Source organism: Callithrix jacchus, chromosome 9 (genome assembly GCF_049354715.1).
Source record: "Callithrix jacchus isolate 240 chromosome 9, calJac240_pri, whole genome shotgun sequence".
Lineage (NCBI taxonomy): Eukaryota > Metazoa > Chordata > Mammalia > Primates > Cebidae > Callithrix > Callithrix jacchus.
In genome coordinates, this window is record NC_133510.1 from 90,159,538 (window position 1) to 90,182,190 (window position 22,653).

Genomic DNA, 22,653 nt, shown 5'->3' on the forward strand with positions numbered 1-22,653 from the left:
GAATGTATTCCCTAAGCAAAGGCTACCATGATATTAGTTATCCACAGTTCTAAGACCAGGTACACAAGAGAATGAAAATAGATAACTTACTGCAAACCAGTCAACTCAAAGATGTACCTTGCTGGTACAATGTTAAGAACATACACAAGCGCAGTGACTTTGACTAAAATCAAAGTCATATGTAGTAATGGCCATTTGTATAATATTTGTAAACTTTAAGGAAATGTAATAAACAGATCAAAAAGTCAATTCAGGAAGAAGCGACTCAGAGTAAAACAAGGAGCTAAAGAAAAAATAATAGAGGAAAACTCTGAAAGAATTTATGAATATTTGTAGAAAAGGCCCAATTATGTTAGCATTCAAATGTTACCAATTATAGCTTGAGAAAAAGGGCAGGGATGTTTTCTGGTCATTTGTGTTTACGTTCAAATTTAGTCTTCTGCAACATAACCACACAAGTCTGCGACATGGAAGGCCAAATGGTCTTGTTTCCCTGGCCTCATTTTTTTTTTGTATGCATTGCCTCACAACTTCATATCACAGTATGAAGATTGTTGAAGGGGAGAAAAAGAGATGCCTAAATCACTTCTACTTAACAGTGAAAATAAATGTGTCTACAAAAGTCTCTGCAGGCATAACACTTTGAGGTTATAGTTCTGCAATTTTGCTGACGTGAAAAGGTATTCCTTTTTCTTCATTTGCAGTTGTATTCCATTTATATTTTATTTGCAAGGAAGCATGAACAAAACAATTTTTGATAAACACAAAAAGCTGTGTGCCTCATTATATTGGATGACAAGTAAGATATTACAGCTTCTCATCAAATCAGTGGAAAAATAATTATCTGCAAAAAGTATGTGCAAACATTTTTCTTACAAAGCTAAGATTCAAGGCAATCTGTCTGGAATTTGTTTCTCCCTTTAGGCTGCCTCCATTCCATGAAACATCTGTCTCAATTTCCGCTCTTCCTGGAGCCTCCTTTTGGTCTCTCTACAAATCCATTCCTTCAGAATCTGCCTCATTCTGACCTACAGATGGAAACCTTATGTCTTTCTGTTTAAGAAAATGTGCCCAATCTACTCAGCTGGAGTTTTCTGACCATGCTTTACAGTATCTTCATGTATGGCTCCTAATGTATCAAATACAGTATAATCTGCTTTTGTTTTGATCTCTTGCTTTAAATAATTTAAAGTATGTATTAGAACATTCACTGATTCTTCTCAGAAAATCTCTAAACATAGAGCTGTGAATTAGACATATTTTGGACAAGCAGTGTTTGAAAAAATTATACTTCAGTAAGTACTTGCTGATTGCCTATTATGCTTACAGCCTAGAAGTACAAAGATAAAAGACATGACATGCTTTACCATCCAGTAGATTTGGAAACACAGAAAACAAATAGAACCAATGTAACACAGAGCAGAAAAAGCTGAAATAGAGAGACTCTGTGGAGGCACAATTCAGAAATATAAGCTAATAAAAGAAGGTTTAGTGTATCTTAAAAAAAAATTTCGGGCCGGGCGCGGTGGCTCAAGCCTGTAATCCCAGCACTTTGGGAGGCCGAGGAGGGTGGATCACGAGGTCAAGAGATCGAGACCATCCTGGTCGACACGGAGAAACCCCGTCTCTACTAAAAATACAAAAAATTAGCTGGGCATGATGGCGCGTGCCTGTAATCCCAGCTACTCAGGAGGCTGAGGCAGGAGAATTGCCTGAACCCAGGAGGCGGAGGTTGCAGTGAGCCGAGATCGCGCATATGCACTCCAGCCTGGGTAACAAGAGCGACTCTGTCTCAAAAAAAAAAAAAAAAAAAAATTCATTTGTGCTTTGCAATGCATTTAAATCTATGAAAATTAATATTTAATAATAAGCATATCTTTAAAATTTGGGGGCTATTCAAACATTTAAAGGACATCTAGTCTAAAATATATCTGTGTTATAGATGAAAGGCATAGTTTGCACATCATTTGGTATTAAGTAATACAGAAATAATTTAGATGTTTCTTTACTTTTTAATGAAAACAAAGAAGAAAGGTGGAAAGAAGCAAAAGGTCATATTGGTGTGGTCAAAGAAAAATCTAGGATTTCTGGGGATACACAAGGACATTGGACCACAAAGGGTGGGTCCTGGATGTTGCCACCTTAATTACCTGGATCAAATTTTCAGCCCAAGCTTACTAGGCCATCAGAGAAGTAGACATTTACTAAGTAACAAGAAATAGATATTCAGATAAAGGAAGGAATCTGAAAGAGAAGGCTTCTTAAAAATCCAAACAGTATTCTTAAAAGCAATGAATCCATTACTTAAAATACACAAGTTAGATAAGCGCAAAGTGGGTATAATCTAAAATATAATAACTATAAAATAATATTTAAATAATTTCATAATTTTATAACTGCCTCCTAGTTTCAACGCTCTCAAAAAAGTCCATTTTAACATTGCTAGATATCGTAATATCGTAATATTTGTTATTTTAATAATATTGAAAACACATGAGAAATGGCATATCATAATCATATCATAGTTTTTATGTCATTATATATTTTAGTTTAGTTGAAATAATACTTTTCTGTAAAGCTCTGTTAGAGAAACTAGGAAATCAAGGATTGAATGGACAGACAAATACATATCAATTTCTGCTGAGTTGTTACCTTCAAGTGAGCAGAGTGAGGGCTGGATGGTGAAGGGGACTTTTGGACTTTACTCTCTACACTTCTGAATTGTTGTGACACTTTCACAACAATGATGCATTCTTATAATGCTACTTGTTATTAGATAACAATAAATGAGCTTTTTTTAAACCTATGAAATGAACAAACATATAAGATAATAAAAGAACAAGAAGACAAAAAAAAGGCATTGGAAACAACTTCTAAGATTTAAGAAACAAAACTAACAACAACAGCAGTTACTAGAACCATGTGTGTTCCTCTAAGCAAGCAGGATGGTCACACTGTGGAACTTTAGAGCATGAGTGTCCTCTTGTGGCAAAGATGGGTACATTTTAAATTTGTGTCACTGCCACACTGAGTGACTGAGAAGTTTGCCTGATGAAATTTTCTCTCTTTTATTTTTCAGTTTGAAATAGCCACAGTGATGCCTTCGGGGAACAGAGAGCTCCTCACTCCACCCCCACGGCCTGAGAAGGCCCAGCAGGAGGAAGAGGAGGAGGAATCCACTCCCAGGCTGATTGATGGCTCTTCCCTCCAGGAGCCTGAATTCACAGGGGTTCTGGGCCCACACACCAATGAAGGTCAGGTACATCAAAGCAGAATTACAATTGAGTCCACTTTGTCATCCTCAAAACTGCAAAGCTTCAACTCTACAGGGAACTCACATGACATGACCCAAGAAGAAAGTTTTGAAATAGGCTAGGTTTGAAGTATAAAATATATATATATATTTTATGTTTAAATATAAAGCAGTTTTAATAATTTAGCTTTAGTCTGATTGAAATGATCAAATAACCAAAGATTTGGGATAAAAATATTGGGCATCATTACTCAAAACCTGTGTGGTAGAATGTATTTGTAGAACAGAGAGTATTTGATGAGCAGGATAAAATCTTTGCCTCTGATATCAGGCCACAGCAGTTCAAGGATATAAGGGATGATGAGGATTAAGCTGATGGTAATAGCAATAATATTTCATGCTAATTGAGCATATACTATCTGTGGCTCATATGTTCAGTACTTCACATTATCTCATTGGATTATTAAAACCTCCCTGTGAGCGTGTTAATGTTACCCTTTTTAGTATCATAGAGAAATCTCTAATTCAAAGGGGATAGTAACTTGCCAGACATCACAAAGCTGTTATAGAGTGGGTTTGAAGCCAGTCTGTTCAGATTATTTTTTCTTTATTTATTTAACAACAGGCTTCTTCTCACTTAATCCTAAGAAGCAACAGAGAGAGGAAAATATTGCACAACATCAGACACCATGTTGCATGACTTGCAGATGATTGAAACCAGAGCTGTTTAGTTAATGAGAAGGAATTCTTGGTGCTGAATGTGATTCTATAATATGTTTATAATTCTTGTTTGAATGTATCACTGTCAACCTTGGTAAACTCAAGAGGACTCACACTGGAATAGTTTAATATACACAGAGAAAGGCATAGTTAGGGAGTGTAGAAAAAAATAAGGATTGTTCCCACTGCAAAGGTTGATTGAGTATAGAGTGTCTCTGTATTCCAAGTTCTCCAGACACAAAACTTAGTTTTAAATAGCCACTGTTCTTTTGGATATTTCTGCCTAGCACAGGAAGATAGACATAGAAATAAATTTAGGGACAATACTGTATGTATTAATCCATTTTCGCGCTGCTAATAAAGAGATATCCAAGGTTGGGTAATTTATAGAGAAAAAGAGTTTTAATGGACTCACAGTTCCACATGGCTGGGGAGGCCACATAATCATGGTGAAAGATGAAAAGCACATCTTACATGGCAGCGGGCAAGAGAGAATGAGAGTCAAGTGAAAGGGGAAACCCCTTATAAAACCATCAGATCTCATAAGACTTACTCACTACCATGAGAACAGTATGGGGGAACCACCCCCATGATTCAGTTATCTCCCACCAGGTCCCTCCCACAACATGTGGGAATTATGGGAGCTACAATTCAAGATGAGATTTGGGTGGGGACACAGCCAAACCATATAACTGTATTACAGGTCTTATGAGAAAAGTCTGTACAGAGCACATTGGGAGACAAAAAGAGAGTGGGGAGCAATATTACATAAGGCAAGACTAAGAGCAAAGTACAGGAATCAAAACTGAGAGTTTCTTGGAGAGATAGAGGAGCCAAAACATATATATTCAAATCCTGGCACGGTGACATGTTGGGTTTGTATAGTCTTGAGAGAGGCATTCAGTATTTTTGGGCCTTAATTTTCTCATCTAAAATAAATGGGATAGTAAATAATAGAACTTATCTTAGAGGTGTTGTCAGGATTAAATGAATACATGTAGTTACTGGCCCATAGTAAATACAATAAATGTCAGTTATGAAAATTTTATTAATCATAAAGGATTTTATGTATTTTTTTCTCTCAAATTTTTTAGTATACAAAACAGTATTGTTAACCGTGGATACTATGTTTATAGCAGGCCTCTAGAAGTTATTCATCCTGTATAACTGAAATTTTATACACCTTAAACAATTCCCCACTTCCCTAGCCTCTGGTACCATCATTTTATGCTTTGCTTTTCTGAGTTTTTAACTGTTCTTTAATAAGTAATATAAAAAGTTGCCCTTTCACCCAGTGTTTTCTATATGCCAGACACTTGAAGTGTTTTATCTACATTAACTTTTTGAAGAGTCATGACACTAGGTACTAGGCACTGATTACCCCTTTTTAAAAATAAGAAAACTAAAACTCCAACATACTATAAAATTGGTTTAGTATCACAGAGGTGATATGTAGAATGCAATATAGACAAGTAAGTCCTGTCAGCGTCATTAATGAATATATCATATTCTTTCCATGTAGTTAAATTTCTGTGTATTAGAAAACTCTACAAGTAGAACAAGGAAGATGCACAATGAGAAGGAAATACAAATATCCAGCAGAAAGCACCCAAACTAGGAAAATTAAATATCCCTAGAACATTACTTATGTTTAAGTGATTTTAGATCCTTTAAAAGTTGAGCAACCTGGTATCAATATCTAGACTTTGGATCTCTCAGCCGAGCCAGAAACGACAGAGAAGAAGAATGCCCAATCCTTTCAAAAGCTTGAGTCAAGTAGTGGTTTAATAATGTCAATTTAGAAACATAACAAAAACTAAGACTTTTAAAAAAATTTGTCTGTTACATACTTTGAGGATCAATAATGAAGTTAAAAACTTAAATTCACATTTTAATTTAAGAAGAAGCACACATTCATCAAAATTAAATAGTTTGAAAATATTTTGAATATTAAAAATGAAAACACCGTATTTTTACTACTAAAATTCCTAAAAATAATAATCTAAAGCCATACAAAAATGAAGCCTTGAGTTATGAGCAGAAAAACTTAGAATTAAATTAAAACTACAGTGAATATATAAAAATTACACTAAGCAATTATTACTAAATTATCAAGGTGATAAATATGCAGTAGAATCAAATGTCTTACCTCTAAAAAGTGTTGTGATGAGTAGAACATATTACTTTATAATGATTGGAGAAATTAGCACATATTAAATATTTTACAGCTCCCACTTAAACATTTTTTCCTGGCTTTCCATTCTTAAAATTGAAATAATTTTTGTATTGAATGATAGTAATAAAACCTTAAGAGTCACATTATTAGTTCTTGGTTACCAACCACAAATGGCTCTTTCAACTAGGATGATGAAATCTCCTGTTTTATCTGGGTGTGAGGAGTTCCCAAGACAAGTCTCTTTCAATGTTAAAAACAGGCAGTCTCAGGTACACTAAGACAAATTGATCACTAGCAATTCTAAGACATTTCTTCCACCACTTTTCTAGTTTATGTCATAGAGATTTCACTTTCTCCATTCATTTCACATCTTACAATCCTTATTTACCTCATACATAGACTGCTCAAGCCTGTCAGATAACTTAACTTCCTACTTCTTAAAGAAAAAGCAATTTATCAGTCAGCAGCTCCTTGGTCTTTCCGTTTTCAGACAAACAATCTACCTACGACTATACTGATGTGCTCTCTCTCTCTTTCTAGCAAAACAAAGACACATCCTTCCACACGTGGGATGAAAATCTTTCCATGTTCCTTGAGTTCTATTTCCTACTGTCCTCTCATGATCCTTTTTATATTCAACTTCACATCCTCTGGATCTTTTTCTCCAAATTGCTTCCACATTAATCACCTCCTTCATCATACAAACAGAAGTATGTTTTCTTACAGTTATCACTATGTCTCATTCCTTGCTCTTCACAAACATTTCAGTGTTTTCTGTATTTGTGGCAGCTTTTCCCTTACTTCCAACTTTTCCCTTAGTGGACTGTAATCTGGCTTTCAGATCCATCACTTTGCAGATCTTGTAAACTCTCTAATAACCACTGCAATAACTAATCCGAGAACATTTTTCAGTCCTTAACTTACCTGACATCTCAGGAGGCTAACGTTGTTGGTTATTTCCTTTCCCTTAAAACTCTCTGTCTCCACGTGTCCTCCATAACATCGCCCTATCCTGATTCTTCTACTTTCCCCTGGTCATTGGTTCTGCATCTCCTTTAGAAACTTACTGTCCTCTCCATGATCACTAAACAGAAAGTGAAAAAGGGGTGGAGGTAGGTGTGTGTGTGTGTGTGTGTGTGTGTGTGTGTGTGTGTGTAAGGCAGAAAAGAAAAATCGGTGTGTCAAGATATAACCCAGCTTCAGAAGCATCTTTGGCTCCGTTGCCTCCTTTATCACCATTACCCTAGCCAAGCTACCAACTTTTGTCTACACTATGATTCACTTCCACTTTTTCCAGTTGCCTTGCATCCGCCTTCCATTACACCTTCCAGCAGACTTAACTCTCAGCATGCAAACCGCATCATATGGTACCTCTTCCCATCCTTATGGGAAGAAATAAAGCTGTAGCACAGCCTACAAGGCCCCTGCATGCTATGTCCCATACATTCCAGTGCTCTCTGACTTAGCCACACAGACTATCTTTCAGACCCTCCAAAGTGAAGGCGCATGCTGCTTCCTCTGACTGGCATACTCTTCCCTTCCTACCTATATAGTCAATTACTCCCTTTCTGCAGGTCTCATCTCAGTTTTCACTCCAGAGATGCCTGCCATGACTTCCAGACTAGGTAAAATCCCTCTATGTTATGTATGATGCTTCATGACGTTTATCACATTCATAATTTCATTTGTGTGGTTAACAATGATCTCACATAGCAGATCGTAAAATAGAACTGTGTCTTTTTGTACTCACGACTGTTTCACCAGCTAGCATGGCACATTTACATAGAAAGGACTCAATAATATGCATTGAGCAACTGAATATTAATAATTATCTTTTATTTTTCTTGAAGCAGGTGTTGTTTCAGTGAGATGTTAAACTATGAAACCAAAGACTTAATGAAACTATTACATTTGGTATTCTATGAAAATTCTATGAAAAGCACAATATTAATATTTACATTTTGAATATAGAATTTCTACTAAATAAAAAGTACTCAGTAATTTTAATTTACTTTCAAAATGTTACATTGAATATACTAATTGCTGAGACAATTTTAGTTGGTATATTTGACTTGAATATTCTATTTACAGAAAACTTTTTGAGAAAATACGTAATATAATTGGTTAGTGGGAGACTCTAATCTTGTTTATCAAACATTGAAATTCTTTCTTAGAAATCGATTTGTTACTTCCATGTAATTTTATTTTCCTTTATCTTTTAGACTTTCCAACCTGTCTTCTTTGCACTTGCATAAGTACCACCGTGTACTGTGATGACCATGAACTTGATGCTATTCCTCCGCTGCCCAAGAACACCGCTTACTTCTATTCCCGCTTTAACAGAATTAAAAAGATCAACAAAAATGACTTTGCAAGTCTAAGTATGGATAACAGTACTAATGGCCTTCACTTCTTTACACACTTCCCTAAAATTTTTACACTGTCAAATGTTAGCACTGAGAATGAAGCTTGAATGCCAAAACATGGTTCATGAATCAATCATTTTTTTGTTGTTTAAAAATTTGACAGTTTGTTTTAATAATTATAAGAAATAAACAACAAATTAGTAATGGTCATTTCAAAACCACATAGTCGATATTTTCAAATGAGCTATTCAAACTAAATATGCATAATAAATATTTATATTTTATATGCTGGAATGTTTTATCTTGTTATGACATTATGAGTAAAATATTATGATTATGTGTATGAGGAGTTGGCTTTTTAAAAATAAACTTCCACTAAAGCATCGTTGTTTTATGACAGACGAATGCAAGCCTAAATTCTGACTTTATAGTTGTTGCCAACTTAGAAGAATTTTGGTATGTGTCTTCATAAAGTGCTTTAATTATTTGAAGATTTCTTTCTAATGTCTGTATCTTTGAGTATTAGAAAATACAACACTCTTTCATCACTGAGGGAAATATTTTAAATGACAAAATTCAGACAATTATTTATAAAGAATATAGAGAGAAGACGAGTTATTTTAAATGAAATATACCAATTTATTTGCTAAAGTTATACTTGTAAGTACATAAATACAAACAGTATTTGGAGGAAATAATTTTTATAAAGAGAAAAATAATCATTTCATTAACTTCATTGCTAAATTTATTTTTATATTTGCAAAACATAGGAAAATTTATATTTTGATGTGAACAAAACAAAAATATTTAACTACTTCCTTTTTTTTTCTTCTAGGTGACTTAAGAAGGATTGATCTGACATCAAATTTAATATCTGAGATTGATGAAGATGCATTCCGAAAACTGCCACAACTTCGAGAGCTTGTCCTGCGTGACAACAAAATAAGGCAGCTCCCAGAACTGCCAACCACTTTGACATTTATTGATATTAGCAACAATAGACTTGGAAGGAAAGGGATAAAGCAAGAAGCATTTAAAGTGAGTTTTATGTTTGATAAAAGTTTGCAGACTTTTATCTTCCAATTTCATTTGTTGTCATTAACTAGCCTTTTTCTTCCTAGAGGGAAATTTTATTGATTGACTGATTGATGGAGATAGGATCTCACTCTGTCACCTAGGCTTTAGTATAGCAGCACTATCATGGCCCACCGCAGCTTCGACCTCCCTGGGCTCAGATGATCCTCCTGCCTCAGCCTCTCAAGTAGCTGGGACTACAAGGGGAATGTCACCATGCCTGGCTAAATTTTGTATGTTTTTGTAGAGACGGTCTTGCCATATTTTCCGGGCTGATCTTGAACTCCTGGGCTCCAGTGATCTTCCTGTTTTGGCCTCCCAAAGTACTGGGATTATAAATGTGAGCCACTATGCTCAACTTCGATAAAGGATTTAATTTAGTGAGACTTTTAACTTTCAGGATAAACTTCCCAACTACATCTGTCATGCTTTTGAGAAATACCATGTTCTGGTACATTCTGAGGGTGATCAAGAATCAAGAACAGAAAGCAGGTCTGGAATAAGAATTTGTTGGTTACCTGGAGCACCATCTATAGGAGTACCTGGAAGTGGTGCAAGCCAGAGAATATGTATTGTTCAGACCCTCCACTCAGAAAGGCTATCTGACTAAAAGGACAGCTACTTGGCAGGGTATGGGCAGTGTCTTGAAGACAGAAGGCTACTAAATGGCCTTGTAAAGAGAGGATGGATTCAGTTAATCTTACTAAGTGAAGCAAACAGGTTTGCTTCACTAGAGGAATTGCTTACAAAAACAGCATAGACTCTGAGAACAGTAACCAACTGGCTTTCTGCCCACTCTTACAACATTCAAGCAGCCCCTTTCAGTGTACCTTGAACACATAATTTTAAAATACTCTTTAGAGAGATACCACATTATTCTCAGGGATGGCATAGGGGATAGTGTGGCCTCATTACCCCTGGATGGTGGTGAATGTCCTGACTCTTGGCTAGGCCTCTTGTGATTCCATTAATGGTAGCTATGGGGGTTAGGGCATCTCGCTATAGCCAGACAAGGGTCATAGTCTAGGCTGCCCACTCTGCCTCTATTGCCACAGCTGGTGATGAGGCACAGTTTATTCTGGGGTGTTTGGCTAGAGTACACCAGCTACTGTCTAAATGTTTTCTGTTTTGCTAGGCTGCCCCTTTCCTGGTACTTGTGCTACCAGGCCATTGCTGGGGCAGAACTCTTTGTTTCCATGCCTATAAAATAAAGGAAATTCTTGCTGTGTCTCATCAAAATACTTGAAATCCCACTACGGAATGTCTTTCATTGGAAGAAGCAGACTTAGACATAACAAAACAAGGTTTTCCTAGAGACTGAGGAACATTGTATTTCCATGAAGAAATATTTTCTTGTAGTCAGTTTTTCCAAAACTCATCTGAATTGTCTAGTAACTCGGAAAACTAAGCTGCCTCAAATTTACAAAACAAGACCTGAACTGGAACATGTCATTTTACAAATATTTGCATGGAAAGGGAATGGAAAATACAATTGTATTTCTACTAATTTTTATTGAGTCCCTACATCTGGAATGTTTACAGGACATGTATGACCTCCATCATCTGTACCTCACTGATAACAACTTGGACCACATCCCTCTGCCACTCCCGGAAAATCTACGAGCCCTTCACCTCCAGGTATGAATCTACCGGTAAGGTGTCCCCAAAAGCTTTGGAGAAAGCAAAGCCAAGAAGGCAGATGTCAGGACACAAGAATTTGTCTGTAATGACATGTTGACATAGTGACAATTTTTCTTCTTTTTCTCTTTTCTCATTTATTCTCTCTCTTTATCTGAGTAGAAAGGTACCTTTATACATTCGTAGTTCTATTGATCCTAACTGAATTCCGGTAACTTTACTCTTTTCCTTATATTCCAAGGCAAAATGCAACCTTTTGGTACACAAAGCTTCTTTTGAAAACAAATGGAAAGTTTCACCTGATCAAGAAAATGTAAATAGTAGAAGTGGAAAAGAAAGGGGAGAAATAAAAATCTAACTTGATGTTTAGCTGTTGGGGGAAAAAATCAATTTCAGCCTGTGATTTTAGGTTTTATGTGTTGAATTAAATTCAATCCTAGGGCATTTCTATGTGCTTAGAGATGACAAGTGCCATCACTCTAAATAAAGAAAGTGCAGGTTTTTTTCTAAACAACATATTTGAGAGTTTTGGTTATTTTAAATCCCATTAAACTACATTTATCTTTGAAGCATTCAGTTTGCTTGATTTAATGAATTAATAATATTTTATTTTCACCCCTTTGATTAAAAAATAGTTCAATCAAAACAAATATTTTTGGTTGTTAAAACAAATATAAATTGTTTTTTATTTCAGTCTGTAGCTGTAATCAACATTCTCTTATAAATTTATCTGTGGAATAAATAGAGAAAACACCCATTTCATGCTCAAAGAAACAATGTTATAGTTTAATATGTTTTTTGGCAGAAAATGTACAAGAAGTGACTTTGCTATGTAAAAGCAGGACATGAATTCCTGTGTTCCCCTTTGTGGATTTCATAAATATTTTACCTTTGTGCCTTTTCTTTTATTCCTATTAGTATACATCTTTCATGTTTTTGGAATATCTATCTATCTATCTATCTATCTATCTATCTATCTATCTATCTATCTATCTATCTGTGTCTGCAACTTGAATATCTGTCTCTTTTGTGAGTTTTTCCAATTTGCTTACTTCCCTGTTGCATATGTCTTTTCTAGCCATCATTTGGTTTCTGGATGGCTCTCTGTTTCTTTGTTTCTGGGAGTGAATTTCTATACATATAAAGACTTCTTTCCTTGTTTATGATGGAAGGAAAGATTTCCAAGGGAGTACACAAATAAATTTTAGATTGTGTTTCTAATTATGAATTAAATTATATTACTATTATCTGGGATGATATTGATTCTATGAAGAAATGAAGTCTTTGATGTTATATTTAAATATGATTTGTTTGCATATATAGTATGAGGGAATTTATTTAAAGTAACTGGTTTTACATTCCCATTCTAAGCTTTGAAAGGCAATAAGTGCACCACCTTAAAAACTTTTTCTCTGTCACTATCACCTCACAACATCCAGTCTATATCTGCTTTTAACTTACATTGTCTTACATTTCTATATTTTTAATACATAAATCAATCCCCTTTTTTATTGTTTGAAAAATGTTTGCCAGTATATAGTATGGCAATTAAAATTGAAGGCTCTGGTAAAAGCATATGCTCTGGAGTCAAATTCTAGACCCAAAACTGTCTGAAACTCCCTGCATTTCTGTTTTCTTATCTGGATAAAAAGGTGATCTATACAGGATGGCTGGGAGGATTAATAAAACAATGTTTATAAGGTGTTTAATATAGTTACTGATAAATGATAAATACTTAAATGTAAGTCACAGTTATTAACAACATATATCTATCACATATCAAAGGAAATAGCAGAGTTAACAGGCACAAAATGTGTTATTCCTCACTTTATAATGATGAGGATTAATACATTAGGGTCAATACATACACAATTATAAACATATATGCATCTAACAACAGAAGCCCAGAATACATGAGGCAAAAGCTATCAGAAATGAAAGGAATAATAGGCAATTCAATAGTAATGGTTGAAGTATTCCATCTTCTTATTTTTATTTTTTAATTTAATGTAATTTAATTTACAGAGAGGGTCTTGCTCTGTTACCCAGGCTAGAGTGTGGTAGTATAATCATAGCTTACCACAGCCTCCAACACCTGGGCTCAAGCAATTGTCCTACCTTAGTCTCCCAAGTAGCTAGAACTATAGGTGTGAACCACCATGCCTGGCTACTTTTAAAATTTCTTATACAGACAGGGTCTCACTATGTTACCCAGGTTGGTCTTGAACTTCTGGGATCAAGTGATCTTTCTGCATCAGCCTTCCAAAGTGTTAGGATTACTGGCATGAGTCACTGCACCTGGCCCCCATTCGATAATGGATAGAACAACTATTTATAAGATCAATTAGTAAACAGAAGACTTAGACAACACTGAAAACCAATTTGGTCTAACAGTCATTGACAGAACATTCCACCCATCAACTACAAAATACACATTTCTCTCAAGTGCACAAGGAACATTTCCCAGGATAGACCACATACTAGGCCACAAAACAAGTTTTAACAAATTGAAAATAATTACAATTATACAAAACATGTTTTCTGATTCCAGTGAAATTACATTAGTAATCAAGAAAAAACAAAATTTAAGAAATTTACAAATAAGTGGATATGAAACAAAATTTGTCTTAATCCCTAATGGGTCAAAATATAAATCTCGAGAAAGTTAGAAAACAATCAGAGATAAATGAAAACAAAAATACAACATATTGAAATTTATGGGATGGAGCTAAAGTAGCACTTAAAGGGAAATTTTCAGCTGTAAATACATATATTCAAAAAGAAGATCTCAAATTTATAACTTAGCCTTCCACCTTAAGATAAGAATAAGGAGAGAAAACTAACCCAAAGTGAGCAGGATAGAAATAATAAAAATGAAAGCAGAAATAAATGAAATATATAACAGAAAAATAATAGAGAAAATACATGAAACTAAAAGTTCGTTCTTTAAAAGATCAACAAATTGACATATTTTTAGTTGAAGTGACCTAGGAGTAAAGTCACAAATTACTAAAATTAAGAATAAGCAAGGGCCCCTTACTACCAACCTTACATAAATAAGAAGGATAATAAGGGATTACTGTAAACCAACAAAAATTACGTTTTAAATGAACATATAGCATTTCAAATGGACACATTTCTAGAAAAATGCAAGCTATTGAAATTGATTAAAGAATAGATAATCTGAATAGACCTATAATAATCAAATAGATAAACTTTGCAATTTAATATCTTCCAAAAAAGACAACCCACTCCCACATGGATTTACTGGTTAATTTTATCAAAGATTTAAAAAAGAACAATATTTCACAAACTATTTCAAAAAACAACAAAAAAAGAGAACATTTCCTTCCTAACCCATTCTGTGAAGCCAATATCACCCAAAAACGATACTCAACAAATATATCACCAGAAAAGAAAACTACAGGTCAATATCCTTTATAAATGTTGATGCAAACATCCTCAACAAAACACAACAAACTGAATTCACCAACATATAGAAATGATTACTTATCATAACCAAGTGGGATTGCAGAAATATAAGACTAATTAATATTGACAAATCAACCAATGTAATATGTTAATAGAATAAAGGATAAAAACTATGTAATTATTTCAATAGACATCAAAAAACATTTGACAAAAATCTAACACCATTTTATTATAATATTACTAAAAAAATTAAAGCTAGGAATAGAAGTAACTTCTTCAATAAAGAACATCTATAAATAACTCAAGGTCACATCATCTTCAATGTAGAAAAACTAAATGCTTCTTCATAAGAACAGAAACAAGACTAAATTTTTGTGTCTCACCACTTCTATTCAGTATTGAGCCTGGCAGTTAGAGCTAGGAATATTAGGAAAAAATAAATACATAAAATACAACAAATAAATAAATGGTTTCCAAATTAGAAATGAAGTCATTTTTCTATTTTCAGATGACATAATCTTGCATATAAAAAATCTTAAGGGATCCCACTAAAAACTAATTGAACTAATAAATGAGCTCAGCAATGTGGCAGGTTACAAAATCAATATACAAATATCAATTGTATACACAATATCTATGCACTAGCAATGAACAACCTGAAAACAGTAAGGAAACAATCCTGTGATTATAATAGTCACAAAGTTTAAAAATTACCTAAAATAAATGTAATGAAGGCAGTACAAGCTTTGTATACTTAAAGCTCCAACACATGGTTGAAATTAAGATCTAAATTTAAAAAAGATAATTCCATATTTATGAATCAGAAGACTTATGATTAGGGTGAAAATGGTCCCCAAATTAATCTATAAATCTTAGATATAGAAAATCCTGAGGAATCCACTAAAGTATTTGAACTAATAAATAAGTTCAGCAACGATATCAACATAAAGTATCAATTATGTTTCAATACACTCCCAATGAACAAAAACACAGTGAGGTACCAACTCATACTCACTTAGTTGGCTAAAATTAAAAAAAAAAAAAAGAGACAATTAGAAGTATTGGTTAAGATGCAGAGAAAACTGGAACCCTCATACATTATAGGTGTAAGTGTAAAATGGTTCCCCTATCTTGGAAAACAGTCTAACAGTCCCTCAAAATGTTCAATGACTAAGAATATACCTAAGAGAACTGAAAGCATACATCCATACAAAACGTGTACATACATGTAAACAGAAGCATATTCATAGGAGCCGAAATGTGGATTTGGAAATAATAATTCAAATTTCCATTAATTGATGAATAGATAAACAAAAATGTGGTATATCAGTACAAGGAAATACTATTGGACAATAAAAAAGAATGAAGTACCAGTACATGCTACAATATGTATGAACTTTGAAAACACAATATTAAGTGAAAGAACTCAGAATAAAAAATAATATATGATTCCACTTAGGTGAAATGTCTAAATAGGAAAATCTTAGAAACAGAAAATAGATTAGCAGTTGTTGGAGTGAGAGACGGGGAATGTGTGGTTTTCTTTTGCAGGTGTTGAAAATGCTTTAAAATTAGACAGATGGTTGCAAAGCTCTGTGAATATACTACAAAACACTGAGCTATACCATTTAAGTGTGTGAATTTTATGGTATGTGAGACACAGTACCAGTCCTGGGCCCTGCTTACCTTCAGGATATTTCCTTCCCCTTACTTCAACCACATTGAATGGAAGGTTGAATGTTGAGGGAGGAGCATTCCATGCTAATTTCTCAGAACTCTAAACCTGATGTTCTCTGTGCCTAGAATGCTCTTCCCTGTTTTATTTTTTAATGCTTTTTTCTTCTTGTTATTCCATTCTCAGTTTGTTATCTCTAAAAATAACTTTTAATAGTTATCCTATTTTCCTCACAATACTCCTCACGTTTGGAAATAACTTTTTTCTTTCAGTTGTTTCCTCACCTCAAATTTTATTTCTCTTACTAAAGTATAAGCTCCTTAAAGGTAGGAGCACATCTATTTCCTAATTCATCTCCATTGTTTAGTAAGTTCTTGGCATATATTGAGGAAAAGAACAAAAGAATAAAAATAAGGTTGAAGCACAGTGGACTACACTATCAATCAATACTAAGGATGTGTTATATCTCGTCATAATTTATTTTCATCTTTTTTAGAATAACAACATTCTGGAGATGCACGAAGATACATTCTGCAATGTTAAAAATGTGACTTATATTCGTAAGGCACTAGAGGACATTCGATTGGACGGGAACCCTATTAATCTCAGCAAAACTCCTCAAGCATACATGTGTCTACCTCGTCTGCCTATTGGAAGCCTTGTCTAATTTCAGATAATGGTTAGCATTATGATGCCTACTATACCTAAACCATTCTTACTGCTCTCTTCCAAAACAAAACTCAGCATGATACTTTGAGGTTGTGTTCTAAGATATTATATGATTACATAAAATATAATTAAAATTGTTATAATATAATGAAAATGTAACTTAAGGAAACACCAGATGAGTTAGGAATAAACCTAAAATGTTTAAAAGAAGAGCAAAATTAAGTGATAGAAAATATTTCACACATGTTTTTATACATCATGTATCAATTGCAAGTTTTAGGAGCTCATATCCTAAATAATTTCAAATTAAATGCATAATAAAGTCAAATTTTAAAATGAACACTTTAGGTATTTTTGCCAAGATGTAGATGTTTTTAATTAAACCTTTCTCTTCCTTTTCTCCCACTAAAGCATTTTTATTTCCATAATCCATTAAAGAGCATGAAGAAAATAATAAATGTGTTTGAAAATTACAATGGCCTTGTTGAAATATTCATCATTATAGCCACACCATGCAAATAACCATAGCCAACAATAATACACATAACTTCCAGTTTTTGAATGATAACCTTTTATCATCTTAAAGATTTGATAATTCATTTTAGATCTTTGATAAACTGATTATTTATGTAGTATATTTCTGCACCTGGAAGAAAAATAAAATATAGAAAATGAAAAATATAGAAGATGATATAATCATATTAGGGAAGAAGTAACACTTTCTCAAGAGAGTTCATCTTTCTAAAATATGTAATCATAATACAGGCACATACATGGTTCATAACCGAAAGACGACAAAAGAATAGCCAATGAAAGGTGAGTTTCCTTCCAGCTGTAACACCTCCAGGTCTACTCCCCAGAAATAATGTTTTCTTGCATACCTTTATAAAGATTTCCACAAGAAACAAAAACTTGCCTGTAAGTGGTTTTTCCTTTTTTATACAAATATATATGTGCACATGCTACATGTACATTTCACCAGTATATGTTTATTTATACATAAAATATGCATTTTAAAGTACATAAGATACACACTACTCTGAACTTTGCTTGTTTAATTAAAAATTGTTGCTGGATAATCATCCATATCAGCACATTGAGCGCTACTGATTCTGAAAACCAAGTATCAGTCCATCACATGGATGTAGATTTTTTGCATTTACACTGAACTTCAAAGAATACCCTGGCTTGAACATGAGTAAGTTTGTATACATGTGAGAGTACATGTATTGATAAATTCATGAAAGTAGAATTCTGGGTCAAAGATTATTTTAAATTTTAATAAACATTACTAAATTGCCCTTCAAAGACAGTATAACCACTTACACTTTCACTGACAGTGTGAGAAAGTACACCACCCTCTAGAACTTCACTTAGATGGCTTAGTATCAAACCTTTTCATCACTTCATAGTCTATTTCTGAATTAATATATTAAAAAAGAGACAATTAATTGACAATCTATTTCTTCCAGCATTGAAAAATACTATATATTTTTTTTCAGCTGTATCTTTCAATTAAATATATTTTTGTCTAAATTATTTGAATTTTTCCCCATTGCTCTATACCATTCCTTAGAAGCTACTACATATAACTACAGTTAAGTCCAAAAATTTCAAAATATAAGAGCTACAGAGCATTGCTCTAATGTATTCCACTTTAGGTGCATAAACATTTTTCTACTTCAATTTAAAAGTATAACACTAATATGTCTTTAATAACAAAAAGGATACGTTAATTTGCTTGAGATCTGTGGAGAAAAATCAATCATGCATTCAATCTAAACTGTATACCCCAAATGTCAAAACACTTAAAATAGCATGACCATCTAATCATCAAATGCCACAAACCAGTGACAATTAAAAACTATTTGGAAGTCTTTGTTTTTACTTTTTAGATATACTTCCCAATAACTATATGCTCATGCACCGGACTAAAAGTAGAATTGTATCCTATATGTTGTACACATATATTAGATTTCCACTGTGGCCTGACAAAAATGTCCATAAAATTAGCAGCTCAAACACCACCTATTTACTATGTCATAGTTGTTCTAGATTAGAAGTGCCACAGGACTCACCCAGGTTTTCTGCTTAAGATTTCAAAAGACCAAAATCCAATTGTTCCTTGCTAGCCTCTTATATGAAAGACATCAAAAATGATTTACTTCCAGGCATACCTGGCTTTTTGGAAGCATTTTTTTTTCCTTGTGGTTGTAGGGCTGAAGTCCCCAGTACCTAGCTGTCAGCCAGAAGCTCCCACATCTTTTGGACGGCATCCACACTCCACATTACAAGGCCCCCTTCATTTTCAAACACAGCAATGGCATGTCAAATTCTACTTCTACTTTCAGTCTCTGATTTCCTCACCTTCTGCTATCTAGAAAAAGTTTTCCTCTTTTAAAGTATTCTTTTGGTAGGGGCAGGCCCACCCAGGAAACCTTCATATGACCTTAAAAAGGCCAACTGGTTTGGGGCTTTAATTACATCTGCTTTTTTTTTTTTTTTTTTTTTTTTTTTGAGACAGAGTCTCACTCTGTCACCAGGATAAAGTGGTGCAGTGGCAGGATCTAGGCTCACTGCAACCTCCTCCTCCTGGGTTCCAGCAATTCTCTTGCCTCAGCCTCCTGAGTAGCTGGGACTACAGGTGCATGTGTTGGACTACACCACGCCCAGCTAATTTCTGTATTTTTAGTAGACACGAGGTTTTACCATGTTGGCCAGGATGGTCTCCATCTCCTGACGTCGTGATCCATCTGCCTCGACTTCCCGAAGTGCTGAAATTACAGGTGTGAGTAACCGTGCCCAACACTGCAATTTTTGTTTTTAACAGTACCTAGAAGAATGTTTGAATAACAAGAAGGCAGGAATCTCAGAGACCTATCTAAAATTCTACCAACACAATCTCCAAATCCTGGTAGTATAAGAAAGCAAATGGTGATTCACCATCGATAATGACCTTCTTTCTCTACTCTTAAATACTCCTAGAAACACATAAAAAATAGTGATGATAGCAGTGGGAATAATAAGGAAATATCAGTAACATTTAATGAAAGCTTTTACTATTATATCTCTGGGATGGAATAGTTATCCTTTGATCATGTGTCTAAGAGGACAAAGAAATACACAAGTCACTGACTTTTCAAGTTCTGCTACGCCAATGAGGTAGCCAAGTGGATGATTTGGTTTTGGTTCACTTGTTATAGTTTAAGAAAAAAAATTGCAATGATTCTTGGAAAAATTCAGTTCTTTAAACATGTAGACATATTTTTAGCCAAAACTATCTTCTAATGTCACTTTTGCTTTCATTTGTGGGTAATATAAATGAAGTAATATAGCAGAAAGAAAAGTCATTTGCTACATCTTATTGTTTATGCCTTTTAATGAGGTTAAATGATTAGCACTGTCAGTGGACAAACTTGTAGCTCCCAGAATGTCCATACAGCCACAGGATAACTTTGCACAGCTCTTATTAAAATAGAAATAAGAGCTACACAATATCACAATATAGAAATAAGAGCTACACAAAAGAGAAGCCATAAGCGAGTATACTTCAGAGGACAGTGTCAGAAAATCATTTTTAGGTCTAGTGTTTAACGTTGAGGCATATTAAATATTGTTTTAAAGTTAATTCATGAATATGCACATTGTTATAATAGCAACCTATTATTGGATACAAACTTTATGTGTCAGGAATCTACTAAAGTGTTCAGCATGTATTAATTCACAATAACCTAGGAGCTGGAGATCATCACTATTCTCAGTAACAAATCAGAGAAGAGAGCTTTAATAACTTGGCCGGGATCAACAACCAACTTCTAAGTCCTGTGCTATTCTACTCCATTGTTGCACCTAAAATACCACAGACATGCCTTTTTCCAGTTTTGTAAAATAAAGACTAGGGTATACCGACTGGACAGAGATGCAAAGATCAGCATCATCTTTCTGTATGCAACACTGACTTCCCACTGATCAAATGCCTTATTTCAAGCACCATGGAGGGACCATTTCTGAGGCCAGAGTAGTCCTGCAGGTATCCAGTCTCTGGAAAATCAGCAAAAAGACTTAGATCCTTAGTGCCATCAGGGTAAGAGAAGACTCCTGGTGGATAGTACTGACTTATTTAATAGGTACAGTAGGCACAGTGCCCATGGCTTGCAAGAGCTTAGGAACCTATAAAAATATTTAGTTTCTTTTAAAATAAAGAGAACATGTCAATAGCAATATATGTGCAATAATCAGTCAAACCTGGATTATATTCTTTTCTGTAGCAACAAGCCATAAAATATAATTTAATTAATGTTTTATGAAGAAAGGGGTCCATGGAAGTCTTAATGAGGTCCTGCCTATAAGAACATTATTGATGATAACAGATTACCCGCTCCATAAATGGCATAAAATAACTTTCTGTCCTCACAGCCTACTCAGCATACAATTATTACAGAATCTTGGGGAAGAAGAGACTGTAGTAAGAAATAAAATAAAATACTGGGATAAAAAGGGCATTATTATACAAATGTTATGGTGCTAGCTGACATTCTCACAGGCATTATGACTGCCTACTCACAAAGATTCTTTGTAGAAGTAATTTGACATGAACTCTAGAAGGATGAAGTGCCGACTATAACTTTGAAAATGTGATGATAATATTTTAGTGATCCTGCTAACTGTATCATATTTAAGTGGCAATTTCAATTGCCTCAAATTCTCATTTGAAAACTCTAAATTTAAAACTGACTTCTGATTAAAACACAACATATATTTTAAGCATCATATTATTTTTCATATTCAATTGCCATATATGTTTATTTTTCTCTAAATATTACAGGTCCAAGAAAAAAATGAACACTGCATCCTATTGCCCCAGCACACGTTATACTTTAAAACTACTTATAAGCGAACATGACCAGGCTAATAATTCCTATCTAAGCATTTATGAGTATCTATGCTTTTTAGATGTCATAACTACAATATGTTGTGTTAATGCTCTGAAAATCTTGACTTGCTATAGGATCAATAATAATTCAAAAGGTGGTAGCAAATACCTACATATAGTACTATTATTTGTGAAACTGGCATTTCTTATTTCTCTTAGAAACATTGTCATCACAACGTTAACCTCCCCTTCAAAATTTGCTTAAAATGACTCAAGGACTCATAAATTGATAAAAACCACAATTGCATTCCCTGATGCACAACACACCTCAAAAAGCCTGCCAACTAACCCCACAACTTCCCAAATTATTAAGAGAAAGCAATACATCACTTCGAATCTCTTTATCTCACCTTTGAAAAGCTAGCAAGTCTTAATACTTTGTACTTCGCCTCTGTGACCACAAGATGGCGATGACCCTTTGGTTTTAAAATGTTGGGTGAAAAGGCAAGTGGGAAAAGGCAAGTCGGACAACGTAACATGCGTTCCATTTATTTTTGTATTAGTGACATCGATGAATACAACAAATATTTGATTAATTTATTTGAGCAGATTGGGCATATCCAACTTCTCTCTGAAGAATTTTCTTTACAAGTTTAATTGGCAGAGGTTTGCTTTTTCAAAGCCAAAATGAAAAATGCTAAAGTATGAAAAAACACCCAATTTTAAGCACGAGAATAAAAGGTAATTAATAATGCAAACTGGAATCGTTTAAAAATG

The 22,653-nt window shown here is 34.1% G+C and overlaps 1 protein-coding gene across 2 annotated transcripts in view; it reads left to right on the forward strand.

Moving 5' to 3' along the window:
- EPYC (epiphycan) overlaps positions 1–17,523 on the forward strand; it is an 84,285-nt gene extending 66,762 nt beyond the window's left edge. For both annotated transcript variants that reach the window (XM_035257176.3, XM_054238702.2), the window contains 5 exons: positions 3,080–3,254; positions 8,372–8,530; positions 9,351–9,553; positions 11,132–11,227; positions 16,831–17,523. In XM_035257176.3, coding sequence (XP_035113067.1) covers positions 3,080–3,254; positions 8,372–8,530; positions 9,351–9,553; positions 11,132–11,227; positions 16,831–17,001 — 804 coding nt within the window. In that variant the 3' untranslated portion in view covers positions 17,002–17,523. The remainder of the gene's footprint in view (positions 1–3,079; positions 3,255–8,371; positions 8,531–9,350; positions 9,554–11,131; positions 11,228–16,830) is intronic.
- The last annotated feature ends 5,130 nt before the right edge of the window (positions 17,524–22,653 follow it).